Source organism: Anolis sagrei, chromosome 6, assembly GCF_037176765.1.
Source record: "Anolis sagrei isolate rAnoSag1 chromosome 6, rAnoSag1.mat, whole genome shotgun sequence".
Lineage (NCBI taxonomy): Eukaryota > Metazoa > Chordata > Lepidosauria > Squamata > Dactyloidae > Anolis > Anolis sagrei.
In genome coordinates, this window is record NC_090026.1 from 26,334,571 (window position 1) to 26,359,582 (window position 25,012).

The following is a 25,012-nucleotide window of genomic DNA, read 5'->3' on the forward strand; positions in this document are numbered from 1 at the left end:
AATTTAGAAACTGGGAACAGGGAAAGAAGGGATGGAATTGCAGTAACTTTAAGTCTAAAAGGGTCACACAACAAGATGGGGCATCATAAAGCTCCATCAAAACAGATAAAGGTGCATGTCTTGTGTTATTTTTCAAACACCAACTTCTGCTGCCGTCATCCCATTCCAATATGACTATTGATTTCCTGATGAAGACTGGGAGGGGTGCAGAGGTGCTAGAGGTCAAAACAGAGTTCAGTGGTTCTCCATGCTCACTTCCTCTAGTTTCCCCTGCAAGAGCAAAAGCAATTGAGCTAGAAATTGGTATTTGGAAGGTGAGATAGGACAGGTATCTTCATTCTCCATGATGGAGCTTTTCAGTAACCCAAATAGATCCTGATCCAGAATCTATTAGGTTTAAAGTTATAAGAGCTCTTTCTCATAACACATAAATGAACCCTAGTTATAATCAATATAGCCAGTGTTGAGAAGTTAAAGGTTCTTTATAAGAATTCTTGGTTTTTAGACCTGTTCCTGGGGCTATTTGGGAAGCTTATTCAGAAAATTGCATTGGATAGACTGCATCAGCTCAAGTTTTATATATGGCCATTATGATTTTCTATGGATGAGTAGATGAAAACTGGTATGCGGCATATGTTCTGTATCTCAAAAACTAGTGCTGATGGAAGGAACTGGTGCAATTTTTGGAATTAGCAGGTCAAATATACCCAGAAACAGGCCTAACATTTGAGGTACCAAAATGTGTGTTTGGCAGAGAACCTGTTTATGAGAACCTGGGAGATATTCAATAAGATATGCTAGTTTGCCTACTGTGAATGAACCACTAGTTTCATTTCTCACAAATTTAAGCAGTGATTTGTATCTGTCCACCAGCATGTTGTTTTCGAAGACGAAATATGTCATGAACAAGGTTTTGCTGACAAACATGGATTTAGCGATTGCTGCACTAAAGCTGATGCAGAAAGAACTGAATGTTTCTTGGCTCACAAAAATGCAACTCCAGGATTTATTCCACCTTATCAAAAACCAAATGCTGACGAAGCCTGTGCAAAATTTGCAGAGAACAAGAATGAAGTTTTGGGCCAGTAAGTAAATCCATCCATTGCTGCTGATTTGAAAGACTGGTTCTCCCTTTTGTGTGTAGCGATGGAAAATCCATGCCTTTCTTTTGCAGGTCCTTCATCAGATAACTGCAAATTCTGGCTGCCATTTTTGTGTTAACTGTCAAATAACTAGTGGGACTTGCAACAAATCTTTTTTAAAAGAGTTTCACCCACTTATTCTGCAGTAGATTAACATTCCTCCTTTTTTGCATAATCTATTCCAACTCTACCTTTTATTTTGTCTTAATTTAATTTATTTGTTGAATGGCGCACAATATTGTGTAGCTTCTTCTGTATATGTTCTCTTTATTTTATGGGCTTGGGAAGAAGTTCTTAAATTTATCTTTCTTCTGTTTTGATATTTTGGTTGTGGTTTTTGGCCCCAAAAGCCTTGGAATGCAAGCCTTAAAATTCTCTTATTAGGATGTTCTTTTCTTTGTTTCTTTATGTATGTTCCCAAACTTGTGGTGGCCTGAATCCTAGTGTGAATGCCAAATAATAATATATTATTTATAATATTATTTATTATTACATTATAATATTTATAATATTATATTGTAATACAATATAATACTACTACTAATAATAATACAATAGTATAACTATATATATTATATTACATGTAATATTACTAATAATAACAATATAATGGTGTAGTACAATATAGTAATATATAATACTAATATTGTAGTATGCTAATGAAATAATATGTTGTGTGTGTATGTGTGTGTGTGTGTATGTATGTGTGTGTGTATATATATATATATATATATATATATATATATGGCCGCTCTGAGTCCCCTTCAGGGTGAGAAGGGTGGCATATAAATGTCGAAATTAATTAATTAATTAAATAAATAAATAAATAAAGTAGTTAGATCCTATTACTATTAAGGTTTATAGCACTGGTGTCTTTAACTGTAAGAAAGATTAACCCGAATTAATTTGAGGTGCCTTTCCTTCCCCCACAGCTACATCTATGAGGTGAGCAGAAGGAATCCCTTCGCAAATGTTGCCATAATCTATAAAGGAACTGCTGCTTATGAGCATGTCCTAACTTCTTGCTGCGCAAAAGAGGACAAAACTGCCTGCTTCCAAGTAGAGGTATGTTGCTATACTCTAAATCAAGCCTTAAAATTCTCTTGTTAGGATGTTGGACAGCATCTTCTTTTCTTTTCTTCTTTATACATGTTCATGGCTGCACCCAAGTGAATGAGTGGCTATTGCCCATGGCAAGCTTGACCTAAGGAATTCATAGCAGAACACAGTTTGTATAACATTAGACAATGAGATATTAATTGCTACACATTTTATACAGCATAAATGGATGGCAGGAGTAATAGTCAATGTCCTTCCTGTTGGTATGAACAGAGGTACTAGAACTAGGAACCCCTTGTTTCCAATTCCATATTTACCCATTATCATAACACTATGTAACAAGATTTTTGTTCCTGGGTTATAAATGTCATTTCCTAATTGGTTCTATCATAAAAACATGGAAACATTTCCATGTTTTTTCATATGAGAACTTTGTTTTGGCAGGACATCCTGCAGCACATTTTGCTATAGTTTTTCAGTGAATATCTCACAGAGTTTCAATCAATTCAACATAGTTTGTGGCAGCCACAAAAACAAAGTTTCTAACAATTACTTTCAAAATCTGTGTGGCACAATTAAATAAGATATAACACAATTTGCAGATAAATTTTAAAATAGGGGCTGAAACCTTCAACTTCAGAAGTCTCTTCACAGTGCTCGTTTTCTTTGCCACTGGCATTAGTTATTCTCACAGATGAAATACAATAGTCAATATCCTACATAGCAAGCTAGAATAGATGTTTCCATCCAGTCAGGATTTTACTCTGGATATGCCTACAATAGAGCGCAGTGGGTTAAACCACCGAGCTACTGAACTTGCTGATCAAAAGGTCGGTGGTTCAAATCCAGGGAGCGGGGCGAGCTCCCACTGTTAGCCCCAGCTTCTGCCAATCTGGCAGTTCGAAAACATGTAAATGTGAGTAGATCAATAAGTACTGCTTTGGCAGGAAGGTAACAGCGCTCCATGCAGTCATGCCAGCCACATGACCATGGAGGAGTCTATAGACAACACCGGCTCTTTGGCTTAGAAATGGAGATGAACCCCATCCCCCAGACTCAGACACGACTAGACTTAATGTCAGGGGAAAACCTTTACATTTATGTCTACAATGTAGAATTGATGAGGTTTGACACCACTGCTATGGCTTAATGCTATGAAATTATGAGAGTTATAGATTTGCTCAGTTGCTAGCATTCTCTCAAATAGTGACAGTGCCTCACCAAATCACAACTCCCATGACTCTGTAGCATTGGCAGTTAAGGTGGTGCCAAACTGCATTAATTTTACAGTGCAGATGTGCCTCTGTCACATCTCCAGTGGAATTCAGCTATTTCACAGGGGGATCCTCTTGAAATTCTCTTGTTAGGGATATTTGAGAAGGGGCAGAGAAGCATCTAGCTATGTCCCTATAGCAGTGGACATACAATGACGAAGGAATCTTTTCCTTTGTACACAGAACATGGCTAAGTATACAGAATGCTGCATGGCTGAATAATATATGGGCACAATCTAACTTTTGGTTTACTTTCTGGCTTAATCTTATTTTCTGGCTTTATGACATTTAACATTTAAAAGTGCCTTAACTTTGTAGAGATTTACAGAAATACTTGAAGATTACATCTCAGGAAACCTTTCTTTTGCTTTGTTCTTCAGTACAATTTGCTGTTTGTAGTGAATTGTTTATCCAAGGAGATTTACCTGCCATGTATCACATCAGTTTTCATTTTACCATAGGCTCCACCTGTGAAAAAGCAATTGATGGAAGACCTTGGTATACAAAGACACACTTGTGCTGTCATGAAGAAATTTGGATCAAGAGTATTGAAAGCATTGTAAGTCTAGTTCTTTTTTTTCTTTTTTGAAAAGTTAATACAAATGTGAGTAGATCACTAGGTAGGTAGGTAACAGCGCTCTATGAAGTCATGCTGGCCATATGACCTAGGAGGCATCTATGGACAACGCTGGCTCTTCCACTTAGAATTGAGATGAGCACCACCCCCTAGAGTTGAACACAACTAGACTTAATGTCAAACGGAAATCTTTACCTTAATCTAGGTCAGTGGTTCTCAACCTGTGGGTCCCCAGGTGTTTTGGCCTACAACTCCCAGAAATCCCAGCCACTTTACCAGCTGTTAGGATTTCTGGGAGTTGAAGGCCCAAACATCTGGGTACCGACAGGTTGAGAACCACTGATCTAGATGAGCAAGATTGATATGTTTCTCAGAGTTAAGATGGTGCTATAGAGGGCTACAACCAATGTAGAAAGAAAAATGAGCTCTCTGCTCCATTTTTTGGATTCCAACAAGCACATCTGGACCATTTTACTCTGAGAAACATAGGCTCATCTAGATAACTTTTTTAAACAAAATCATTTTTGTGGACTGCTTCTGGTGTGAAAGGAAGCAGGCCTTTTTGGGAGCGGGGAGGAATCAAAGGAGAAAATAAACTCTTATATCACTCCTAATTTTAATGAGATAACATCTCATAGGAATGTTTTCCCTTATTAGGGAAAACTGTTTGCCAACCTTTGTGACCACATTTCCTTTTACAATCCTGCGCGATCTATCTTTGGGGAGGCCCTCCTCTCGCTCTCACCTTCATCATAAGTGCGACTTGTGGGGATGAGGGAGAGAGCCCTCTCTGTTGTGACCCCCCAGCTTTGGAACTCTCCACCTAGTGAGATTAGGCAAGGCCCCACCCTGGCAGCCTTTAAGAAAGACCTAAAAACCTGGCTCTTCCAGCGTTCCTTTGATGAGTGAACGCATATCCCCATATCATGTCCATCCCAACTATAGTTCTGTCCTCATGACGCATTTTCCCTTGTCTTTAATGAAGGCTCAATTGCATTGTTCGCCCCTTCTGAGCTTCCCCCAGACATATACTTCTCCATTTACTTATCTCACCCAGGGTTTTATCCATCTTATTCTGTGCATTTGGCCCGCCCACTGTGCTTTTATTTTATTTCTTCATCACTTTATTTTGCATCTGTTTATTTCATTTTCTGTCTTTTTATGTATTTTATGTTTTTATTGCATTTTATTTTATTTTGTTGTTCTGTAATTCTGGGCTTGGCCTCATGTTAGCCACCCCGAGTCCCCTTTGTGGAGATGGTGGCAGGGTATAAATAAAGATGATGATGATGATGATTATTATTATTATTAAAAGGGGCTTATACACCAAGAAATTGTGTACAAAAGATATATCCTGGATATGTAAATGTCATGATTTATGTGTATTTTTAAGTCAGACATATGGAAATTGGGTATAATAGAGTTATAGTTTGCAGATATTCAGTCAAAACTGTATTGCACTATTTCTACATCTCTCAAAAATCATTTTTGCAATTGCCATAGATAAATTGCCAGAGATAAATCCCTAATTATGAATAAACTTCTAGGGATGGAAATAGTATTTAAACCAAGAAATTGATTTCCCAGTACCCATGAGATTCTGGATTATTATTATTATTATTATTATTATTAATAACGTTTCAGCTTTCTCCAGTATCCACACACCCTGAAGTGTTTTGGAAAACTAGTCTATGCAATAAGAGATGGAGGGTTTATTGTTGTGTCTTGCCAAAAATTTTGGAGCGTTTGCAGGTATGGAATTATTTTTCCACCACACTTCAGAATGGACAAATAACAGACAAAAAGTGATGAGAATTGGTTGTTTCCCACATACCAGAAACAAAATTGTGAATATTATTTATCCTTACATGCAATGACAAAAAAAATTACACCCCAGTTCTGACCTTTCTGGAACTCCGATCTTCCTGTTTAGGAATATAGTCAATACATTCTAAATGTGATACTGAATCTGTTTTAAAACAATCCTAATATTTCAGTAAAATAGTTATCTCGGCTCAGAAGTTCCCAAAAGCTTCATTTGCGACAATCAGCAAGATTGCTGAAGATATTGCACACATCCATGAAGAGGGTTGCAAAGGAGATACATTGGAAAGCATGCTTGATCGGGTAAGAGTTGTTCATTTTGTTTTCATTACACAATATCTTCAGCAAGATCAAATCTCCCTTCCTCTCCCTCACTTTTGAGATCCATTTAGTATTAGTTGCATTTCCAGGAGTAGTTTCCACTCTGCTTTCCAAATCTTTGAAGGTAGATTACATTAAACACAACCCTCCTTAATATTCTTTTCAGAAAATTGTATATACTCATGTATAAATCTAGAAGTGATAATCCAAAAATTATCCCCAAAATCCTGAGTTGATTTATCCAAAAGTAAATGGCGTAGTTAGCTCTTAATTTAAAATGGTCACCTCAGAGTAGAATGGCAAAAGATGGTAATTTAATTTGTCCCAGTAGAACCTCAAAGAAGCACCTAACTTCTCTATTCTTCCTGCCACCTTTGGAAACTTTTTGTATAGGGTAGGAAAATAGTGGTAGAAATAGGGTAGGAAATGGTGGTGATGTTGACCCCCCCCCCCCCCCCCAGAGATGGCATTGATGCCTTCCCCTCTTTGTAGAAACACCCTAGACTTATCTCCTTCTCTGGAAGTTTTTAAAAAGAGGATTAGGAGCACTTTGATTATTTATTTACCCCACCCTTCTCAACCCCCTGGGGGGACTCAGTGCGGCTTCCAGCTAGCACATATTCGATGCCTACAATTAAACACAATAAAATACACAATGAAACAGTAATTATAAATAATGAAAACATTGAGTTAATACAATAAAATCTACTAGAAAAGAAACCAGCCTGGAGGCCGTCATGTCACCGAGTTCTGTAATTAGTGATTCCATTCAGCTTATCATAATCCATTTCCACAGCTCTTGTCGTCATTGTCCTTGTCAGTCTGCCAGCTTACCCAAAGGCCTGGTCCCATATCCATGTTTTTAATTTCCTTCTAAAAGAGAGGAGGAATGGCGATGATCTAATTTCCTTGGAGAGTGAATTCCACAGGGGGGGCACCACCGAGAAGGCCCTGTTCCTCGTCCCCGCCAGTCTCGTTTGTGACAAGGGCAGGGCTGAGAACAGGACCTCTCCAGAAGATCTTAAATTCCTAGTTGGGATGCAGAAGGAGATACGTTTGGACAGGTACACTGGGCTGGAGCCGTATAGGCATTAATGCCTGACCAGGGGTAGTTTGGATGACCCTTGAGTACTCTTCCAACCTATGATTTTATGACTGACCTAAACATGAGTATAAATGGTAATGTCATAAGAAACTCAGACAGTGGTAAAGACTTGGCTCAAGCCATTTTAAACTCCCAAGTTCCACTTTGTACATAGAATCAACACAGGCTGGGAAAGGGGTTTGAAGATTTCTGTGGCAGACCTTACTTACTGCAGTTGAATACTTCAATATGGTGCCTACACAAATATAATCAACTGTGTAAGTACTTGGGATTTTCAACACACACACACAAAGGGAACACCATCCTATCTCAACCATGTGCATATTCCTAAGGAATGAGTCAGGTGTTTAAAATGAATTTGATTCAATGGTCTAGACCAGTGTTTCTCAACCTGTGGGTCCCAGATGTTTTGGCCTTCAACTCCCAGAAATCCTAACAGCTTGTAAACTGGCTGGGATTTCTGGGCATTGTAGGCTTAAACACCTATGGGAACCCATAGGTTGAGAATTATTGGTCTAGACCTTCAAAAATGTTGGATACAAGGGGCATCTATCCAGTGTTACTTTTCATTTTTTAGTTCCCAAGATGCCAATTTTGCCCCATCGTTGCTTTCTGGGATTGTTTTTTTAAAAAAAGAAAAAGAAAAAATACTCTGTGGGTAACTTTATTTTTTAAAAAAAGCCTTTATTGGGCCTAAAGAATTTCCAGAAAGTGAAAACATGACAAACTTTGCCAGGAGACAATCGGGACTTTTGTGTAATAGAAATGGAAGACCATTAGAGGGAATGCACTAACCTCACTGAATGGACTCATGCAAAAACTTCAGAAAGGAGTAGGAAAGGCTGCTAATATTGCGCAATGCTGAAATTTTTCCTAAGGGGAAACATAAGCCAGACATAGAGAGATAGTATATCTAAATGTTTATCTTTCTAAGGCATCTCTTTTACGCTGGTTTATTTGACAGGAAACCTGTGTATCTGCCAGTGCATCTCAAGAGATTATGGGTTATATCCTAGATCGTTTATACTGTTATAAAACCCTAGTTTATAGCAGGTTTCTTCCAGACTGTTTGGGCCTTGTTCTGTATTTGGTAGTTAGAAATAGGTCACAATGCCTTTCAATGATGCATTGTAAACAGGAATTGTCATCAAAAGGAAAACTTGTTGCTCCAAATAAGATCCACTTGTTGAAAGGACAAACTTACAAGAAACCCCAGACTTCTCCAGTCTATAGTGTGAAAGTTATTTGCGTGTGGATGGGCAACACCTCTCCTGCCGAAGGCACAATGATGATGCAAACACAGAATTGGGAGAAAGCTGGCCACAACTTGTTTATTGGTTACAAGAACATGGGTTGGCTGCCATGCATGGGTTCTGGATCAAGATTGTTCAGCCCGCTACACCCCCAATACACCGGGGGTGCTGACTGGTACAATACCAGGCTAACTTAATGGTACCCCTTGATGACTGGATGATCCCCCCCTCCGATAAGGGGGGGGGGGAGTGAGCCAGATCCAGGGCCCATGCCACATGCCAACATAAGTTGTGACAAGCTAAGAATAACAGACAAGTATGACCGAAACAGAAAACATGAACAGCATGAAGGGAGGGTGGAAGGCCAATCTGGACAGGCACAATGCCTGAAGAGTAGCCCAGGCCAGCTAAATAAGGCTGCCTGGAACAAAGGGGATCCAGCCCTGGCCATCCAGGTAGGGTCCAGGTCGCCGAATGGCTAGCTGGCTGGGCATCAGGAAAACTTCCCACCAAGCAGGGGGCTTCTGGGAAGAAGACCCCTGTACATAACATGACCGACAGGAGAACACCCCCTGCTGCAACGGCCCTCACCCGGTAAGTCAGGCAAGGCATTTCCATCAAATAACAAGTTGTTTATGAACCTCCTTTCTTCTAGGAAAAACTGACAAAATATGTCTGCTCTCACCAAAATGAGATCTCTTCAAAACTGTCAACTTGCTGTGAAAAACCTGTGGTGGAACGAGGAGAATGCATGGTCCATTTGGAGCATGATGACAAGCCTGCAGATCTGTCTGAAACAGTCAGAGAGTTTGTGGATAACAAAGAAGTGTGCCAACGTTATGCTGACAATAAAGACCTGCTTTTGGCAAAGTATGGCATAGAAAATTCAGATTAATCCCTATTTTCCCTAGTGATAGGGCTTTACAGTGGAAAGGATTCATGAAATGGATCAGGTTGGATGAAATGTTGGGGCAGACCCTGCATGTTGTAAGGTCAATTTGGAGATAGTCACTCACAATGAAAGGCCTGACTTGAGAACTTAAACCAATATAGAAATGGAACAGTATGCAGGGAGAATAAAAGTAAAACAAAAAGCAAGCAAGATCAGGAGAACTGTGGAAGATGTCCAAGAGAAGGAGGAAGTTATGTTGATAAAGACATAGGATAGCTAATCCAAAAAAGTTGATGTGCAACTGATTTGCTTTCTAGAACACAGCTCCTACTCTTGTACGTTTTTGTTTTGTTATACATTGTCAGCTGTGATGTTGTTGATTTTTCTGTTGTGACTACTACTGCTACTAGTACTACTGCTGCTGCTACTACTACTTTGTGGGACACAACCTTATAAATGTGTCCAAGGCTAAAGAGCACAAATCAAAATCATTTCAAAACAAATAAGTAAAATTGCCTTACTATTTGTATCAAAATTGAATGGCAGGATATTAATCCAAAGTGAAACAGAATCTAGCAAACAGAAAATATCACACTAGCCCTGTGTGAAAGCAAAGTATCACTCTGCAAAAAAAAAAAAAAGGCTGAAATCTGATGGGTGATAATAGTGGCTGTTCCAAAAAACTCACACAGAGAATATACCAGAAGAGAAATCTCACTTGCAGATCTTATATGGAGAGTTGTATACTTAATCTGTTCTCAGTATTCATAAAAGTTATTGAACCCCATATCTCTTCCAGCCAACAATCAGCTAAATTGTTTGTCTATAATGTGTGTGTGTGTGTGTGTTGTTATTGGCTTACAGAGACACAGTGACTGAAAGACCTCTATGAGCCCAAGTTTTTAGCGGTCCTGCTCAGATCTTAAAAACTCAGTGTCATGAGTTCCTTAATTGAGCAAATCTATCTGCAACATGGTCTTTTTCTACCACCTTCCATTTTACTGAGCATCATCATCTTTTCTAATTATATTTTGGATTTTACTGACAGTACAGACTTGGTTTCTTCAATGAACTATTGGTCTTTTCAGCAGTCCATAGTATTATCAGAACTCTCACCCAGCACCACATTTCATACAAGTTTTAGACATGTCAGAATGTGTTAGTTCAAATTGATAAGTTGTGATAAGAGTAAACTCATAAAATCTTTTGTTTGTTACAGCTTTATGTATGAGTATGGAAGGAGACATCCAGAGTACTCTCCACAACTGATTGTCAGATCTACCAAAGGCTACGAGGAGCTGCTGGAGGAATGCTGTAAAACTGAGCATCCTGAAACATGTCTGCCAAAAGGGGTAAGTTGTGATTGAGCTTCACCAAATGAAGAAACAAGATTTCATTTAGTAAGGGTGTTGTTTTTATACAAAATGTTGATTAACATTTCATATGAAGATGACACTGGGTTTCATAAAAATAAAAATAAAACAATGCTGGGTGTCACCAATTTCAGACCATTATGAGATCTCCAGAAATAACTACTTGTACTTCAAAACCTGTATTGCTATCTGTATTTTTACTATTATCCTGCCCTCCATTTCCATCTTATCATGACCCTAAGATGAACTCAATAGAGGGTTTTCTGAGGCTAAGAGTGTGTACTTGCCCAAGGTCACCCAGTGGATTTACATGGCTGAATGGGATTTGAAACCTGTTTTCCAGAGTTGTAGTCCAAAGCTCAAAGCACACTGGCTCCATTGAAAGATTCATATTACTCCATGTTAGATATTGTGACTTTTCTCTGCCCTACCTAGTTACTTTGATTTGCCAGAAATAGCACTACATTCCTACTTTTTCTACTTTCCCAAAGAATCTCTACTCTCTGCGGTCCATCTATTTATTTTCTCTTAGTACATATGGTAGTCTTAACTGAATGAAGGAACTGTTGCAGGCAAAGGACATCCTCTACCAAAAATGAACAAACAAATATAACCATACAATTTCTCACTGGAAGGTGAAGAATTTTGGTGGGTTTTTTTAAAAAAAAGTTTTAAAATTCCATGAAAAACATTATTGCGGAAAAAGAACATGTTTCATGGGAAATGTTGCTTTTTCAACAATCATGATGCCTTTTGCATAAAACCTTCTATTTTACACTGGCATAACTTACAGAAACTGCAAAAGCAAAAAAAAAGTCAGATTTATCCTCACTAAAGACAATAAAAATGTGTTGCAAGAGTTGCCAATTAATTTGTGAATATTCTTCACAGCCTTAATAATAAGTGAGGTTTGAAAAGCAAATCAGGCTCGTTCCTAATATCATCTACTGTATCTCTGCTCATTTTTTCATTGCAAATCTTTGAAAGCAATTACATTCTCTTTTAGGAGGCACTACTGAAAAAACACATTACTGATACCCTGGAACTGGTGAAGACACGCTGTGACCATTATGCTCAACTGGGACCCTACCTCTACCACAATGAGTATGCTATTCTCATATGACTGCAGCTTGCAAACAGAGGCAGGGTTCTGAGTGGTATTTAGCAATTTTGGCTAAAGATGTAAATACTTCTGCTAGTCTTTATTTGTAATCAGAAGCAAAGGAATTCATGCTTGCTGAAAAGTTTAAGCAAACAGATTTCTGATTTTTCAAAATGTTCTCCTTGCTTCTTTTCAGCTGTTGTGAAATGTCTTTTGGCAAAATAAATCTTTCCCAGTTACTTATCCATGAAAATATTTACAAGCTTTGCTGCAAATGGGATCCCAGTTTTAATACTGTTTCCTTGCATTTTGAAAATACAAAATTTAGTAGTTGGTTTTTTTAAAAAAAATGTCTTGATTACATTAGTTTTTCCTCTCTGACTAGTATCTACTGGGTTATCTTTGTTGCAGATTTCTTGTTGCCTACACCAAGAAAGCACCAGAGCTCTCCTTCCATGAGCTCCAGAAGTACACAGGGCAATTCAGAGATGTTGCTGCCAAATGCTGCAAGATGGATGATGCCCACAGAATGACATGTGCTGAAGGATATGTGAGTATTATTTCCTCAGTATTTGCTTTTCCACTTTTCTTCTTTAGTCCAGTATTGAACTCAACAAACTGTGAAATACCTGCACCCATATCAATTTAATATTTAAACATAACAACAATTATTTTCAGTTTTGCTTGGAGACATCAATACCTTAAATGCAGATGAACTCATCTCACACTACTAAGAAGATCCCCCAATAATATCCCTTCTGAGAACATTTGTAATAACCTTATTTAGATATGACCAAAACATAACCAGATGTTTACCTGGATATAGGTAAAGCTTTACTGACAGTCTCTAGATCTGACTTCTGTAATCAGCATGACAGCTGACTGTCATGCTGATTACACACAGTTGTAGCCTCAATTGCAAGTTGATTAGCAAAGCTAGGCCCAGCAGCACTTTCAATTGTGCCTGGGGTCTTTCAGACAAAGGAACTGCAACTCAATCAAGGTTAAATAATGTTCAGCCCTAGACTGTCACTCATCAGAGAATATTCAGCTTGTGTCTTAATGAAGCTATTGTGTTTAGTGTTGGACTGGTGTACAGTTCTATAAACCTTATTCGGACAGGAGTTGATTGTCAACTCTCATTAAATGACTTTCTTTGTAATATGAAATGCACTTTTATAACACTGAATTAAACAGTATATATTACTCTCAGATGTTTAGCATCTCATAACTTGCAGCTGGTAAACTTGTAGATACTCATAACTGGAGCCTCCGGTGGTGCAATGGGTTAAACCTTTGTGCCGGCAGAACTAAAGACGGACAGGGAGAGCACGGATGAGCTCCCTCTGTCAGCTCCAGCTCCCCATCTGGGGGCATGAGAGAAGCCCCCCACAAGGATGGTAAAACATCAAAATATCCGGGTGTCCCCTGGGCAATGTCCTTGCAGACGTCCAGTTATCTCACACCAGAAGTGACTTGCAGTTTCTCAAAAAATAAAATAAAATAAAATAACTAATGTGAAATGTTACATAAACTGTAAGGTATGCACCTCTATTTATTTTTCAGTTAAAATTATGTTCTTCTTTTTCTCTTTCCCTCTCCTTCAAGGCGGATCTAGCAATAGGAGCTATCTGCGAGAGACATGAAGAACATCACATCAACAAACAAATTTGCAAATGCTGTGGTGACTCCTACTTGAAACGCCGTGAGTGCTTCAGTAACTTAGCAGCTGATGCAGAATTTCATCCTATTGCATTTGATCCTGCATTGTTCACCTTCCATGGAGACTATTGTGCTGCTAAAGAAGAAGAACAGCGATCAATGAAACAAGAGTAAGAAAGCCAAAGTGCTTGACTAGCTCTTTCTAATCAATCAGTACATGAACTGAAGTCAGTGTCCCTTCTGTTCTTTCTAAACATCCTTAAATTTAATTTTTTAGCTTTTTCCTTCTCTAGCTGACCACTCAGCTTCCATCTACATTGCCATTTAAGGCTGTTTGAAACTGCATTTTATGATCAATGTAAACTTAAATAATTTGATTTAACTACATTGAACTGTATTATTTGAGTCTACACTTACCATATAATTCCATTTCAAACTGCATTACATGACAGTGTAGATGGGGCCCTTGTCTCAGTCATTCAGAAAGCCCCTTTAAATGAATGACCTATTATTTCCATTCTCTTGCTGTCTTCTCAAATCTCTGCTTGTTTATTTCCTTGGGGCCTTCTTTTTCTATTTCTATTTTTCTTGGTGGAGCACATTTTCTTTCTATAGAAGCAAAAGCCCTGTTGATATAGGATAATAAACACATATTTCAGCATATCACAATATCTGTGAAGATGTGCTACTGAAGTGACCCAGTTGAGGATTCACCTCTCCTCACTACTTTCTCTTGACCTTTCTACCACTTCAAAATTAAAAATGCAAGAAAAAATATTTTGTTCAGTTATTTGTTCTTACCAATACAGATTGCCTTGACTTAAAAAGATTAAATTGCATGTTTATTAACCCCCATCAGTTGTCTTGCCTTTAACATGAGAGTGATGAGTCTAAAGAGAATTTTAAAAAATAAGTCATTTTGATCATTTGTGTAAAAGGTTTCTGGTAGTAGAAAGATTGACTAACTAACTGAATATCTCTTCTTCTCATTACAGGCTGCTTGTCAATTTGATTAAACACAAGTTCGACATCTCAGACGAGCAACTTGCAGTTGCTATTGTGGATTTCAATGGCGTGGTAACAAAATGTTGTGAAGCTGAAAACCATGATGGATGTTTCACTGAAGAGGTATGTGTGAGTGTGTGTGTGTGTGTGTGTGTGTGTGTAAAGGATATATACCTAGGACATTTTTTTTTCATTTAACATTTGGAGCCCCATAAAATACATCCACTATGTTCACTTGTTCTTAGGTCTCCATAGAATTGTAATTTTAGGACTCTGATCTCCTTTTCAGAGACAAAAGATCTCATCCTATTGGCCACCAGAATCACCACGGATCATGGCAAATCTGGTACTGCACATTAGGGGGCATGGGGAACCCATCACCATGCCCCACATCACCCAATTTACCTAAACCAAATCCCATGGGGGGGATGTCTGTCATCCAGCTTCCCCCCATTGTTGCTTATGCAACACAGGAAGCCTCCTATGTGGCCACCATGGTGACATACGCCAGTTCTGCTGTAGTTTAGCCATGCCTCTTCCTCCCTGGACATGGCTGTATATTGTGGAGTGGGAGCCAACGGGCTCCAAGGCTAAACTACAGCAGAACTGGCATATGCTGATGAAAACAGCCCTATCTGATGAGGTCAAACATGGTGGGTGTCTCATAGACATGTGAATGTGTCCATGTCAGTAGGAAACTATTCTCCAAGCAACTTATTTTTTGATAGATTATGGAAAGTGTTGCTTGTTTCAATAGGCACAAGTGTGCTTTGAAGATAGTGAGAAGATGATCTCATTAATTGGATGATTACAATTAAGAAGCAGAACTGAAATTAATTAATTTATTTATTTACTTCGCTTATATACCGCAATTCTCAGCCCAGGGGCGACTCACTGCGGTGTCATCTCCCAGAAATGTCATCTCCCAGAGTTTAAATGACTTCTACAGACAAGTTATCCTTTGTAGTCAACATTAATGTACACCAGTAGTTCTCAACCGTATGCCATGACCACTTAATATGGTTCCTCATGTTGTGGTGACCCCCCAACCATAACATTTTGTAGCTATTTGATAACTGTAATTTTACTACCTTTATGAATCATAATGTAAATATCTGATCTGCAAGATGTAATTTCATTCACTGGACCAAATTTGGCACCAATACACCCAAATTTGAATACTGGTGGGGTTGAGGGGTTGATTTTGTCATTTGGAAGTTGTAGTTGCTGGGACTATAGTTCACCTACAATCAAAGAGCATTATGAACTCCACCAATGATGGAATTGAACCAAACTTGTCACACAGGACTCCCATGACCAACAGAAAATACTGGGAGAGTTTGGTGGGCACTGACCTTGAGTTTTGGCGTTGTAGTTCACCAACATCCAAAGAACACTGTGGACTCAATCAATGAAGGATCTGGACCAAACTTGGCATGAATACTCCATATGCCCAAATGGGAACACTGGTGGAGTTTAGGGAAACGAGGCCTTGACATTTGGGAGTTGCCATTGCTGGGATTTATAGTTCACCTATAATCAAAGAGCATTCTGAACCCCAACAATGATAGAATTGGGCCAAAATTCCCACACAGAACTCCCATGACTGACAGAAAACACTGTGTTTTCTGATGGTCTCCGCCGACCTCCTCTGAAACCCCCTCGCAACCCCCCAGGGGTCCTGACCCCCAGGTTGAGAAACACTGATGTAGAGTCTTCTTATATGGAGACATACTGGAGATCCCTAACAATAAATTGTGGAAGAAATTATATAGCCACATCACCACATATATTTGCCCCTCCTGCAACTTTATTTAGGGGGCAAAGTACTCCTACATATACACTGTGTGTTTCATAAAGTCTGTAGAACTATCCTGTTCACATTATGAAACTTGTGAAATAGATGGGGATACCACAAAATATCTCAAATATTGCATCTCTTCATCCTTCCCTCCTCTCTCCCTCTAGAGCCCTAAATTGATTGAACGGATTAAGGCTGCTCTTGGAGAGGCTTAAAACATCTGAGGTGAGCTAGTGTGGACATATGTCTCAAGAAGTATGTCTCATTTATATTAAACTGATCATGCCAAAAGAAGGAGCGCATTATTGGAAAATACCTTGTTGAAAATTAATTCATTGCACTTAATGTGCTGTTTTCAATCAACAAATGAATCTCTGAATACAGAATTCATGGATGCAGAGGACTGACTGTAAATCAGTTTTCTTTGCCTCCATTCATGATTTGCCTATGAATAATTTCTTAGAACTTCATATATAACACAATTTCTCAAAAGGTTTTTGCAAGTTAATTTAAATGCACACTCCTATTTTTGTCCCATGTATAATTTTTTTTCTTATTTTCTTTCAGCTCAGCAAAAGGAGAATGCTGGAGATAAATTCCTAATAAGCTAACGCACCCTAGGTTGCTTGCTGTTTTATCACGTGCCAACTTTCTGATTGAAAGGAAACAAGGATTTGATTCCTATGTAACTTTCATGTCTTACGACAGTGTTACTATCAAGAATGAATAAAATCTTTAAACAAAACCTTCCCTGTTGTGGAGTATGTGCAGTATGGGGTGATGTGTCTATTTGTGTGTGTGGAGGGAGGGCAAGAGAGATGGTGATGCAGTTCATTGACTTGGGAAAGCAGAAGTCAAGAAGTAACTGCTGACTTTTCCTCTTCATAAACTAATTTGCCCCACTTAACTCTTTATTTCACTTAACTCTTCCCAACAGGCATGTAGCCCGGGGGGGGGGGGGGGGGGGGCTTGAGTGGCTTCAGCCCCCCCCCCCTTAAATTCTCATGGTGGTTCGCGAAAAGGCCTTACTGGTGCATTATTTAAACTGTTATGTTTATTCACATCATGATCTGATCACCATACTCAATATATCCCATATGCATGGGGGTATTGGGGTAACGATACAAAAGGTTTGCTAGGATAGACCCTCTTTCACTCAGACTCAGCCCCCCCCCCTCCCCCTGAAACAAACTCCTGGCTATGGGCCTGCTTCCCAATGACACCAGTGGTATAAAGGAGATCAAACATGAATATATGAAACGTTCTCTTCTTCTACTTCTTCTCCTGGGCACAGCGAGGACAAAACCATTTCCCTTTGGGTTTTGTTGTAAAGTCTACGCAATCAAAATGTAACACTTAAAATATAGAAAAAAGAAGGATTGTGTTAGGCTAGTAAAAGGGAACAAGAAAATAATAGCTACAGAAATCATTTATCACAATAGTATTGAGGTTATTGAGAAGTTATTGAAAGAAAATAGCAGAGTTTTGTTGTGGTCTGAAAAATGCAGCCACAGGTAAAAGTGACAGAATGTCTGTGATGAATAGTGAAGCTGGCAGCCCATTATTGTGCATTACATGAAAGTAACATGTGGGGAAAACCACAGGACTGTTCAATACCCAGTTAATACTGGGATTAATTAATATAATAATTAATATGATTAATATGGGAGGAGTAAGATATTTTAATGGCGCTCCATGCAGTCATGCCGGCCACATGACTTTGGAGGTGTCTGCGGACAACGCTGGCTCTTCGGCTTAGAAATGGAGATGAGCACCACACCCCAGAGTCAGACATGACTGGACTTAATGTCAGGAAACAACCTTTACCTTAAGATATTTTATGGTTCCCAACACAGAAATAGAGGGTAAGATTATTTCCCATTGATAGGAAGAATGATTTCATAGCATAAATACAGCATTCCTAAATTAACTACATCTCAGGATCTCACATCAACTGACAAAGAATCCCTTTAAAAATCCCATATTTGGTACCACTGAGGCCCCTTCTACACTGCCATATAAAATCCAGATCATCCCCTTTGAACTGGATTATATGGCAGTGTAGACTCACCTAATCCAGTTCAAAGCAGTTAATGTTGATTACCTGTTTTGAAAAACTGGATTATATGACAGTGTAGAAGTGCCCTGAGAATTCATTTTAATACTTTCACATAAGGTTGGAATCTTATCTGTATTTATTATGGCTCAAAAAGAAGCCAAACACTGTATGAGAGGAGCCTTCAAGACGGCCTCCTTTCATTTCCATACTGCCCTGAAGTTTCAGAAGGACTGTGACTAGCAATGACATACCCTTCATTATGAGCTTATCTGATATAACTAAGGTATTTCAAGTTAACTGGATAGCCCAGAGCTATTCACATAACAGAAAGGTTACACCAGAAGGAATTCTTTGTGATACAAGATTTCCTAATTTCACAGCTTATATACAATTTAAATTAGTTTTAAAGACTTTTTAAGAGAGCTTTTCCGATCAATTTCAAACTATAGCAGGATAACTTGGTGTGTGTAGATCCAAGGACTGTCACATGGATTGTTATTAGTAATACAGATACTTTAATATTTCAAGCCTGATAAACATTCTATAAAATACATATATTAAATATCTTTCTACAAATTTATGATGGCATGCCCAAGCCTTTGGGGAAAGCTATATGTCTGACTTTACTCTGAGGCTAACCGATACCTTCTGTTAAGATTAAGGCTCTTAGCAGACAGCAGCACTTTGAGGCAAGGTGAAAATATAAACAAATGAGTTTACTGAAACAAGATGAATAAAGGGTAAACTCCATCCAGGACTATCATAGTATAACTTAAAACAATACATCACAAAAGGAGAATTTGCTGGTTGCAGGCATCTTTCTGAGGTCTTTGAAAGTCTTTTTTGCCTCTGGTGCAAAGCGATGGTTATAAACTGCCTTAATCTTCTTTCCTGTGAAGCTTAGGCTGTACAAAAGCTTCTGTTGTCCTTTGCACTGTTGGTATAAAATACTGCTAAATGCAGCAGCATAAGAAAGTGCTAAGAATGCCTATTTGGACTGCTAGGCCTAAAATTCCAGACAATATCCAGGCTTCTAAGGCTCTACTTCAGAAAAGAGGAGGAGTCCAGCAAAGAACTCTGTGGAGAAATGGAACAAACCAACTGAGGCAGGTCCCTGAGGGATGTTTTAAGCTCCACCCAGAAACTAATACAAAGGAAGGTCTACACTATTGGGAAAGCCTATAAACAGGGGAGAATTAAAGCAGAGGAGAGGAGAAGGCAGAACTAAGACTTCACAAAAATGCTTATAAAAATACACATAACAAAGATTAAAACACAAGACGAGTTTAAAATTCATGATTAAGACTGATTAGACGATCTCAAAGGTTCAGCACCTCCTGGAGACTAATGTGTAGACCAGAATTCAGTTATCCACCTGAATATTTGGGTGGTAGCAAAAATGTCAAATGCAAACTAGTCCATCTATTTGACGTCTCATTAGATATAATCATAAGTGCATATTAGAATTCTGGCTAATAATGCATGTTGTTTCTTAAACACTTGCAAAAAGAATGATTTTCTGCACTACTTGAATGATCTTAACTATTGGAATCTCAGGATATTTGCTTGGAATAATGATCAGTAGGCTTGGGTAACCACGGAAAAATTTGGTTCTAAACTCATTTAGTTTTTAGGGGGCCCTTCCATTTCGTTTTTTTAAAGAATTCCGAACTTTTACTTTAAAAAAATTCGAAATATACGAAATTTTGTAAAATTACGAATTGATTCGTTAATGGCGAACGCGATTGCGCAATATGCTAAAAAAAAAACCTCCAAACGGGACAGGGGGAACTTCTGAAGCTTCCCTCTCCCTCTGTTGTTGACTGTTGGTGTGATAAAACAAACAACAACTATATTATATTATATTATATTATTATATTATATTATATTATATTATATTATATTATATTATATTATTATTATATGATTATATTATATTGTTGTATATTATATTATAATATGATTATATTATATTATTGTATATTATATTATTGTATTATTATATTATATTATTGTATATTATATTACATATATATAATATATATAATATATTATATTATATTATAATATATTATATTATATATATTACATTATATTATAATATATTACATATATTATATTATAATATACAATTATAATATAATATAATAATAATATAGTAATATAATATATAATATAATAATATAATATACAATACTATAATATAATAGTATTATAATAATATAATGTAATATAATATAATATATAATGTATATTATATTATTATAATATTATTATATTACATTATATTATTATATATTATATTATAATTGTATATTATAAAATATAATTACAAAATTACGAAAATAATTATGAAAATAGGAAAAATTGTTTCGATTCTTAATTACTCCTCACACTATTTCTGCATGGCTCGATACTGGATCGTAAGCTAATTTAAACACGAATTAATAACGAATTACGAAATTAACGAACTGGATCACCCAAGCCTAATGATCAGCCTCTTTGGATATCTTAAATAATATTATGCACACATATACCCATTTAGGCCATCAAAAAAAATGCTATCACTCCCAAAGACCAACGGAGTATTTGGCTAGCTGCCATCCTAACTGCATCAGCAATTAAATCTATTACAAGATTATTATTAGTTCTATCTGCTGATATCTTGAAGCACATGTGTGTTTATCTTATTTATACCTGAATCAGACTAAATTAATATAATTGCTAGCTGAGGAAAGCATTTTTGATGGCCTTCAATGGAAGGAGGCCAAGTTAAATTATACCATGGTATTGAGCACATCAAGGAATGAGGGAGAAGTGGGTGTTATTCAAGGTTTCTCTGTCCTCAGTAGCCTCTTTGGCCTTTTGGAAGTTGTCTCACCATCTCAGTTCCCACCCATTTAAGATTTTTTGGTCTTAAGAGCTGAGTAGGACTCTTCTTTTTTCCACAGATTTTTCACCCTCTCTACACTGTGCTTTGGAAAAATATTAATTGTCTTGAGGTGGTGTCCTTATTAGATGGGCGTTTTTTGTGTCAGGAGCTACTTGAGAAACTACAAGTTGCTTTTGGTGTGAGAGAATTGGCTGTCTGCAAAGGCATTGTACAGGGGATGCCTAGATGTTTTACCATTGTGTGGGAAGTTTCTCTCATGTCCTCACATGGGAAGCTGGAGCTGACAGATGGGAACTCATCCCACTCCTCGGATTCAAACCACCAACCTTTCAGCCAGCAGTCCTGCTAGCACAAGGGCTCAACCCATTGTGCCACCGGGGGTTACTTTGCAGGTAGTGTTTCTCCCTTTCGCCCTTTATTTGAGCCATTTCAAAATTCCTAGCACTGTTGGTAAAAGATGAACTCTAGTTAGAATACATGAGGTTCAGGGATTCCCAGTTCTCAGTGTTTATGCCACTTTTTAAGGTTAGCTGTAAATTCATTTTTAAATCTCTTTTGCTGTCCACCAATACTCAATTTTCCCTTCCTAAGTCTTCTCCCAAAGCAGTTATTGTCATGTAGAACTACCCTTGCTGAACAGCAAATGTGTCTAGCAGAGAAGGGCAATTTCTTCAGACTGGAATCTGAATTGACTTGTAATCCTTCAGAAATTGGTACATCCATCTACCTCTGCCACTGCTGCAGCTACCACCAAAATTCAGTGGCTTTTCTAATGCTGTTCTATTTACGAGATATTTACTAGGGCTGGGCAATTCGTTTCGTTAATTCGTAATTCGTTTAAAAATTCGTTAATTTTTGAATTACGAAACGATTACAAAACTTTTTTTTTAACCTGGAAGTGTTTTTAAATATCGAAACGGCAGGCGCCAAAAAATGTTGTATTTCCGTCCATTTCGGAAATACGTAAGATGGCCGCCTGCCGATGCTTGCTGAGAGGGCGAGCTTTTACTTTTCCTTGGAAGGGAGAGGGGCGAGCGGGCGGCGAGCGAGAGGGGCGAGCGAGCGGCGAGCGAGAGGGGCGAGCGGGCGGCGAGCGAGAGGGGCGAGCGAGCGGCGAGCGAGAGGGCCCGCCAGAGTGAGTGCCTGCCTTCCCTCCTTAATAATAATTTTAATTTCTCCTCCCTATTCTACTAAATTAATAATTAAATTTAAAAAATATTTAAAAAATATTGAAAAAAAAAGGGCGCCATCTTTACAAAATGTTTTGTAAATATTTACGAAATTTCGTAAATACTGAACTTTTTTTTTGGAAAATTTTGTAATTATTTTAAATATCGAAACAAAAAAAACCCCCAATTACAAATCGATTTTAGAAACAAATTTTTGCATTGTTACCCAGGCCTAATATTTACGTATATACAGGTAGTCTTCAAGTTACAAACATCTGACTTACAAATGACTCACAGTTAAGAATGAGGGGAAACAACAGGAAGTGAGAGAAGCCTATGCCTCAGATGAAGAATTCACCCCTACAAGAGTTATTGTGCTGGTACGGCTGTACCAGGAGCTCCGACTTTATTTGCTTTGTATTAAATGTTTGCTTGCAGTCCTAGGTTCCAGGGGTTCTGCAGATAGGTGGCTTCCTTTGGTTGCAGTCATAGGGCAAGTCACCTGTCAATCATCTTTAAGTTTTGGTTCCGCCCCTTGCTCAGAGCAGTTGGGAAGAGAAGGGAGCCATTTTTAGTTAGTCTCAGCAAGGAAAGCTAATGTACAGGACGTGTGCAAGCTTCCCCTGTACAAAAGCTTCAACCCTTAAGAGTCTCCAAAGATTTCCAGGAAAACAGCCCTAAAGATCAAAGAACTCCAGCTGGATAATATCTAAACCTTTACTGGTAGGTCCACTTGGTGCTTCGAGACGCAGTTCGACCCGGTAGTGGAGCCCACATCAGTAAGGGTTAGATTACAGTCAGCCTGGGAGAAGTTAAAAGGGGGATTTTCCTTTAAAGTAAAGAAGAAGTTATTGAAGACAGTTGCCTGTCCTTCGTGGGCAAGATTAGGAAGCCACCAGTTGCATAAAGCCTGGAAGCATTTGTTTAGCTTTATTGAAGACAAGAGAAGTTTCTGTTTGATTGTTCATTAATAAAAGACTTTGTTATACTTCACAAGCCATCTAAAGATCATTTGTGGTGGAAAACCTCTGAGAACTTCTCCTTGGGCCCCCTGGCTTCCTGCTGGGCAAAGGTTGCACGTCCTGTTCTAAAGGAAATTCTTTACAGGCCCAGCGCGTGACAGAACAGTTATCATGGCGAAGGTGCCTCCACTAAAACTTTATCACCAATGTTTGTTTCCACAACAAGCCATGAAAATATTTGACAACATGTTTCCCGTCGAGTCTGAGTCTGGGGGGGGGGGGGGGGGGGCTCATCTCCATTTTCTAAGCCTAAGAGCTGGCATTGTCCATAGATGCCTCAAAGGTCATGTGGCTGCTATGACTGCGTGAAGTGCCATTACCTTCCTGCAGAAGTGGTATCTATTGATCTACTCACATTTGCATGTTTTTGAACTGCTAGGTTGGCAGAAGCTGAGCCTAACAGCAGAAGCTCACCCCACTCTCCAGATTCAAACCACCAACCTTTTGGTCAGCAAGTTCAGAGGTTTAACCTACTGTGCCACCAGGGGTGCATAATTTTATTTATGATTGATAAATCTATAAATAAATAAAAACCCAATACTGTCCAATGCCTATATATATTTCATATACTGGCAGTCCACATTATGAACGAGATTGGTTCTGTAGGTCTGTTGGAATAGGTACATTTAAAGTGAAACTCCCTCCCTCCACCCCCCCCTCTCTCTCTCTCTCTCTCTCTCTCTCTCTCTCTCTATATATATATATATATATATATATATATAAGACCTACAGAACCAATGTCGTTCATAATGGGGACTGCCAGTATATGAAATACAAGAGGATCTTCTAACATCATTGCAATGGGTAGTCATGCGATTGTTTCTATATCTTTCATATAAAATAAGAAAGCAGCTTTAAGTTTCTTTTAAGAAAGAAAAAGCAGGCTCTAAATAAAAAGCTCAGAAGGAAAGGGCAGGGAGAAGGAGAAATGGGTTTTGGTGAGTTTATTTCTGAAGCAAAATTCCCTGCCTCCTACTCAGTGCCATTACAATCTGTAAGTATTAAAAGCAGATTGACTCTTCCTACTTACAGAATAACAAAGCAGCTAAGTTTCTTCATAACTTAATTCATCACACAAATAACAGTCTGAAGGAAGAGTGAGATATTAGATTGGTTTAAAGGAGGAGATCAATAACCTTTCTTTTAGCATCATAAGGCCAAAGTCTGTTTACTCCTATTCTTTAAACAACAGTTTGCCAGTATTTGGGGAGAAATGTGTGTTCCTAGCAAACAGAGTGAATAGTCTTTTAAAAGTGAATTATTAGCTGACATTAACTTTTCATTAACTTAGAATGGCTTTTCATTAGCTGAGAATGGGGATACAGGATATAAAAGCTTCATTGACTCCATTGCTCTTTCTCCCTCACACAGTCCAGCCCATAATAAAGCATGAAGTGGATAACATGCATGTTTTGCCTTTTCTGGGCAAATTTTGCTGAAGCAGAATCCTTGACAGAAAGACAGCAGATATTATTGGGT

General features: G+C 38.2%; 1 protein-coding gene across 1 annotated transcript in view; it reads left to right on the top strand.

The window, feature by feature from the left end:
- The window catches only part of LOC132779606 (uncharacterized), a 43,752-nt gene that overhangs the window by 2,532 nt on the left and 16,208 nt on the right, over nt 1–25,012 (top strand). The window contains exons 4-16 of the mRNA XM_067470532.1: nt 874–1,085; nt 2,075–2,207; nt 3,937–4,034; nt 6,050–6,179; nt 9,211–9,425; nt 10,667–10,799; nt 11,827–11,924; nt 12,334–12,472; nt 13,531–13,754; nt 14,580–14,712; nt 16,558–16,599; nt 24,566–24,630; nt 24,922–25,010. Coding sequence (XP_067326633.1) covers nt 874–1,085; nt 2,075–2,207; nt 3,937–4,034; nt 6,050–6,179; nt 9,211–9,425; nt 10,667–10,799; nt 11,827–11,924; nt 12,334–12,472; nt 13,531–13,754; nt 14,580–14,712; nt 16,558–16,599; nt 24,566–24,630; nt 24,922–25,010 — 1,711 coding nt within the window. The remainder of the gene's footprint in view (nt 1–873; nt 1,086–2,074; nt 2,208–3,936; nt 4,035–6,049; nt 6,180–9,210; nt 9,426–10,666; nt 10,800–11,826; nt 11,925–12,333; nt 12,473–13,530; nt 13,755–14,579; nt 14,713–16,557; nt 16,600–24,565; nt 24,631–24,921; nt 25,011–25,012) is intronic.